The sequence below is a fragment of the Perca fluviatilis genome, chromosome 1 (genome assembly GCF_010015445.1).
Source record: "Perca fluviatilis chromosome 1, GENO_Pfluv_1.0, whole genome shotgun sequence".
NCBI lineage: Eukaryota > Metazoa > Chordata > Actinopteri > Perciformes > Percidae > Perca > Perca fluviatilis.
The window spans coordinates 31829083-31835082 of record NC_053112.1 but is presented as its reverse complement, the minus strand read 5'-3'; the positions used below and the strand labels follow the sequence as shown (position 1 = coordinate 31835082).

The following is a 6000-nucleotide window of genomic DNA, read 5'->3' as shown; positions in this document are numbered from 1 at the left end:
GCATGTTCGCGTGTACGCACCACCCACACAGTTTATATCTGTAAACACACAAATAACACAGAGAGGCGCACATACAGATAAATACTGTATATCCACAAACGAGCACCCGCTGCCTCCTTTCCCTGTAAATCTAGTGATTTGTGACTTCCATGGCTAATGCAGTTCATAAAGGAGGTCCCAGGACCCTATTCGAAGTTCAATGTCTTTTTAAGGTCTATGCGCAATGTCATTCAATCAGTCCAGCCTGCAGCTGGCAAAACCTGAACATGTGAAAAGTCTTTTATAATACTGCTTTTCCTTCTTCTCTATGGAGAGGGGCTGTAACAAATTGAAAGGCAAATTGCATTTTAGACCAGAAATCAGCAGGAGGTCTAGGTCTGAGTGCCTGAGGCCTAAGACTTTTACTGCCAACAACTACTTCTGTTATTGTTTTGGACAACTAGTAAAGAACCTTGAACCTCCTATACTGTATGTTACAATTAAGCTATTGCAGAGGACCAACTGTTAGAGCAAGGCTGATTCTGTCAGACTGCATGGATGGAGTGCAACATGTGCCTTTTGAATTATGATATGATAAACATGTAACTTTGCTATATGACTCCCATGACGTATTGCATACAGAGGGCCTGAAACAAGTCCCTGTTTTGTGCTGAACCATAATGTCTTAGTTTGTTAGTATGTTTCTTTTCTCATAAAGAAACAAGTCTTTATGACATTATTTGTTCCTGGCATAAATATAAAGCTTTCACTGTATACATAATTTTGTTATCAAATGCAGACTCAATGAGACTGAAAAGTATCCAAACTTGTCCATGAATAACTGCATCCAGTATATGTGCAGATTAAAACACAATCAAACTCAAGTATCATTCAGTTTGAGGGCTACTGCTTCACTCAATTACTGTATCTTTAAGGCTAATATAGTAGGTAAGATTTATATCTTATGTAAAGTACTCTGAAATACTTTGTTGTTGAAAGGTGCAATACAAATAAACTAAACCATACCCAGTCTTAATCTTTGCGAACGATATACAGTGAAGATAATCTAAACTCAAAGGTCCACTTACTGCTGATTTAAAGCTTTCAACTGCATCTCACAGTCACCATATACAGACTTTATGATTGGAAGTAATTCTATCCAACTGCTATACCACAAACAAGCCCTGTCTTGCTCTGTCTCTCTCTCGCTCACATACACCCTCACACCACACACATTCAGCATGTTTCAAAATGCATGGTGGCCTATTTATTATTGGAGGGGTACTCCAACTGACAAACAAATACCTAAAAATGAAGTCATCTGGCCAGGACATGTTTACACAAACACTGCTGAGGGATTTTATGGCTGATGTTTCCCTGTAAGCCTCACTAGCAATTCCTCTTTTCCCCTCTATGTTCCCAAACACACAGTTGATCACAACACAGTGCTAGATGCTATTCTGAACCACAAAAACCACCATACTCTAAAACAAACCTCTTTACGAGAGGGCTTTAGGGTCCAGATGTCCTCACAGTTTGGAAAAGAAAAAAGGGAAGGACCACCAGACTTGATAACGCGCTGAGGTCAGACACGTTAGCTACCCTATTTACTCCCCCGTCACCCCCTCTCCATCCTCCCTGTAACAAGATCATAATAACGATGCCAGAATGTATTAGGAGTCAAGACTCCAACACCACAGGGTCTGCACAGACTAAACAAGTCCACTTGATGGTGGAAAAAATTGTTCTTTGGGAGAAATGCGTCCAGCAGCCACGCCAGAAAACATAAATACGGAGTGAGCCACCAGGGCCCCTTTGAAACATCTGTGGTGTAATTAATTGTGCTAATGCCTGGGTGGCACTGTCGTCACCCAGGAATAATCAGCTGCGGATATGTTTCTATTGTGATTCTGAGGCATGCACATTCTCTCTCTCCGAGTCTGCTTCTCTTACTTTATCTGCCCCTCTTAATCAAATCGGACCTAGCCTTAAGAAACATTATTCATTTGGGACTTTTCTTGTTCATTCAGTATGTTTAAAGTTGGACATGACCCACTTACTGACCTGAGCAAACTGGCCTAACCCTGCAGGATCTCACTCTTTAAAATTCCTGCAAAAGTGCTGATAACATAGGCAGAAACATGGGGGGTTCATTGAGACTTAATATGCAGTTGGTTTGAATTACAAAGTCTGCTTATGTTTGCGGTAATTTTCTTACTGCCAGGGTAATATATCAGACACAAATGCTTATGCATCCCTACTGTATCATGTGGGATAAATTAATGCCCTGTCTGCATACTTTCTCATCTTGAGTGACAAAATGTTTTTCACATTTATTTGCACAAATAGTTTATAGATCCATCAATATCGAAATGATATCTAATACTTGGATGCATAAGGTAAGAATTATGACACAGTGACACGCACACACATTTGAATTATGAAGATGCACGCGCATGTTGCCCACACATTCCAGTTGTTTAACATCAACTAATTAAGCATCAGACTGCACGGAAATGGTGACGGATAGACTGGATTGCATTGCTCAAAGTTAAGGTGCTGTGTGTGCGCTGGAGTGTTGCTGAACTCTGTCCACATATTGACGAATAAAATGTGCTCTATATGCATGAACATGTGTGTGTGTTTCTATGTATGCTTCAATAAAATATGTAGAGGTCTCTGTGCTCGACAACAGGTGACTTTGTGTTTTCCTTACTCTCCGCAGAATAAACCCTGTTGTCAAATGCTCTGAAACTAACCAGCAGGCAATAGTTGCTAAGGTGAACATAGTCAGCTAGTCAGTGTTTCTGTTAGAAATACTTTATACTAACATTTTGAAATGCTATGCTTATTCTCCACTTACTGCTCAGCATTTGTTTTGGCCCAGGCAGGTGGTCGATGTGACGCCGCTGAAGGGCAAAAAAGTTCTGGTCACAGCGATATGTTAAGTGTGTGAAGGGGGCATGTATAGGTAGCGCGGACTTGAGGAAGGAAAAAATACATGTGATTATAGATCCATGGTTTAATGAGAGTCGGTTGCATGTGTCTTGTGGTGGTGATGGCGCAGTGGGTATGACACATCCCTTTGGTGTGGGAGACTTGGGTTCGATTCCCACTGCGATACATCAACCAATGTGTCCCTGAGCAAGACTTAACCTGACACTTAACCCCTAGTTGCTCCATATATAGCAATTGTAAGTCGCTTTGGATAAACGCATCTGCTAAATGACATGTAAATGTAATGTCTTGTATGATATACTGTATGAGATGTGGGTCTCACCAAAAAACAAAACCAGCATGGAATTAGGGATGGTGGGCTGGTTTGCTGGAGTCTCATTTAATGGCATAAGGGAACAATTACTTACTGAACTGATACCCAACTGTATACCACCACTGTTTACGAACATAAAAATATGGTTCACTCAAAGGCCCTTTCCAAATATGAAACAAACCATCCCCCTAGAAAAAGAAAATGTACTTCATGCTACCTTTTAGGGTCTACCAGCTTGTAGAGTTTCCCACTGTGTGACTGTGCCATGCTTTTACTGCTTGCCAGTATGTAGACTTCACCTGCAAAAGAGGAACATGGAAATGGGCCATCAGGACTATTTGCATTACATACTTTTAATTTGCAGTATATGTGCCAATAATTAACCTTTCTGCCATCCACGTAATATCTGTGCCAAAATGAGTAGATGAGACAAGAGGACAAAAGAGAGAACATAAGGAGATGGGGAGAATGGGTGCAGCTACAGCTTCTGCATTGCTGCACTTGCCAAAAGACTCTAAGAAATAGTTTAATGGGACAATTGGATACTCATGACTGGGAACCAGGCAGATAATTTAATGAGGAACAAGCCCGCAAGAAAATTCCTAAAGGGGACAAATTGTAAACATGTGTCTGTGGGGCCCATACTTTGGGACACAAGCCCACCCCCTCCATGATTTTTGCACCACTTGCAAATCATGATCAAATGCAGGAATCTTTAAATACCTCATCAAATAATAACTCCAAGACCTGGCAAGAACTGTGATCAAACATTTCTGATGGCTGTGTGAGTGATCCACATAATGTGCTCAATTTAATCAGAAACACCAGAGCTGACAGTTAATAATTCTGTGAGTGGTGGGGGTCCAGCTGGTAAAAATGTTCTGTATAATAATATTATTTCACTCACCTTAGCTCACCCTAACTTATCTTAATGCTGCAGTCCCCCCAGGTAAACAGTAACACATCGCTCTAACCATGCAAAACATCTCCCTGTAGGTGGGCCAATACGCAGGCCATAAGTAGGTCTTTGGAGTATCATTGCTTTTTTATGGAAATGACAATTAATTCAGAAGGAAGGACACACTATTTAATATCCTGTTGGAACGTGTCATAGAGCTAGATTAAGAGGGGTATTAGTTCCCCTGTAGTTTTGAGTGTAACTCCTTGTTGGCTAGGTGCAATCTTTTTTCTAAATTTTGCAAAACAACTTTTAAATAACCCACTGGAAAATTCCTCTCCATGATGTTTACATATGCACCATTGATAAATATACAACAAAATGACTAAGCCGTGATTTTTCCATAGTTTTGACATCCATCATTTGAAGCCAAAGGCCTTCAAAGGTTCATGTTGTGAAACCCAAAAGTGATTGTGGAAAATAAGTTAATAAATAGCTGTCACTCATGTGGATATAGGGAGAAAGAACAGAACAAAGGAAGAGATAGATAATATGATTTACTGTGTAGGTTTTTTTTTTAATCATTGCCCTACTGACCTAGTTCATCCTCTCCGAAACCCAAGATGTGTCCCACAAGCATGGAGCCACAGGAGCCAGCTGGGCCTAGACAAAGAGCTTTCTCCAGCCACTGTTCACCACTTGCTGATGTTGACAATGTAGACTTCTGGAGGATCCGCAGGTTACTGACAAAGAAACAAAGAAAACACACAGAGGAGGTGAATGACTACAATCATTACTTTGTCAGTTTATCTCATGCAGATACTGCTGATTATGTACTATACATTACATATAAGCTTCTTACATGTATAAATCACTGTACAAGTAAGAAATACAATATTTTTAAATTCATGTGCAGCAGTATTAGGAAAATTACAGCTGAGATCTGGAAACCGGGACAACTTTTATGTGTAATTGTAACATGGATCATTGACCCATCTTCCTTTTCCACCCCATGTCTCACATGGTGTTATTTAAGACCTTGGCTTTCAGTTTCAAAACAAACATAATGCCGGAGCCTTCACTTAGCCACAACAATATGCCCTCAAATTGTAATGAGGCACAGAATTAACCGACCACACATTGTTTTAAACACAGTGCCAACTCCTGATAGTGTACTTCCCCCGCCGCTATTTACTTCCTTTGTTTACTCAAGCGTCAGTGTTTGACATCAGCAAAGTAGGATAAATTACAAACCAAAGAAAAGTGTGAACAGCACAGAGCAGGATGTCTAATCTCCATTTACACTGAATGGGCCGTGCCCTAGTGGTGACAGTAACATAAAACTTGTTTTCCCCCACGTGGATGGAACTTTGTGTTTACTTTGGCACATGCCGATTCAAGGGACAGGTTTTCAGTGTGGGAAGAGAAGAGTAATGTTGATCTCAATAGGACTTAAGATGTTTGACTCATAACTCATAAATCAAGTGTACTTGAACGTCAATAGGATGAAAAAAATATAAAAATAGGATGAAGCCCCTAAAATGTCTTTAAATTAAAGATTTCCATCAACAAGTGTGCAGGGAGTCAATCTAGATTTCACAACATGTAGCAACTTCATTTTTCAGCTCGATTATGTACTAAGTACTGTTTCAACGCTCAGGCCTTTTTAAATCTTACCCATTTTTATCTCCAAACACATAGCTGCCATAAAGTCTTCTAGACTGGCAGCCTCTGTAGATGAAACCCCCCACAGGTGGTGCTCCTCCACTGGACTGCAGGTCATAGACAGAAGGCTCATTTTCTGGGGAGGAACAAGGAGGCAAATGTGGTTACAACCTACTTTCAAATAGCT

The 6000-nt window shown here is 40.4% G+C and overlaps 1 protein-coding gene across 1 annotated transcript in view; it reads right to left on the bottom strand.

Moving 5' to 3' along the window:
* The window catches only part of LOC120563435 (hedgehog interacting protein), a 33720-nt gene that overhangs the window by 6581 nt on the left and 21139 nt on the right, over positions 1–6000 (bottom strand). Inside the window, exons 9-11 of the mRNA XM_039807597.1 lie at positions 5826–5949; positions 4746–4891; positions 3468–3549 (exon numbers count right to left, since the gene is read on the bottom strand). Coding sequence (XP_039663531.1) covers positions 3468–3549; positions 4746–4891; positions 5826–5949 — 352 coding nt within the window. The remainder of the gene's footprint in view (positions 1–3467; positions 3550–4745; positions 4892–5825; positions 5950–6000) is intronic.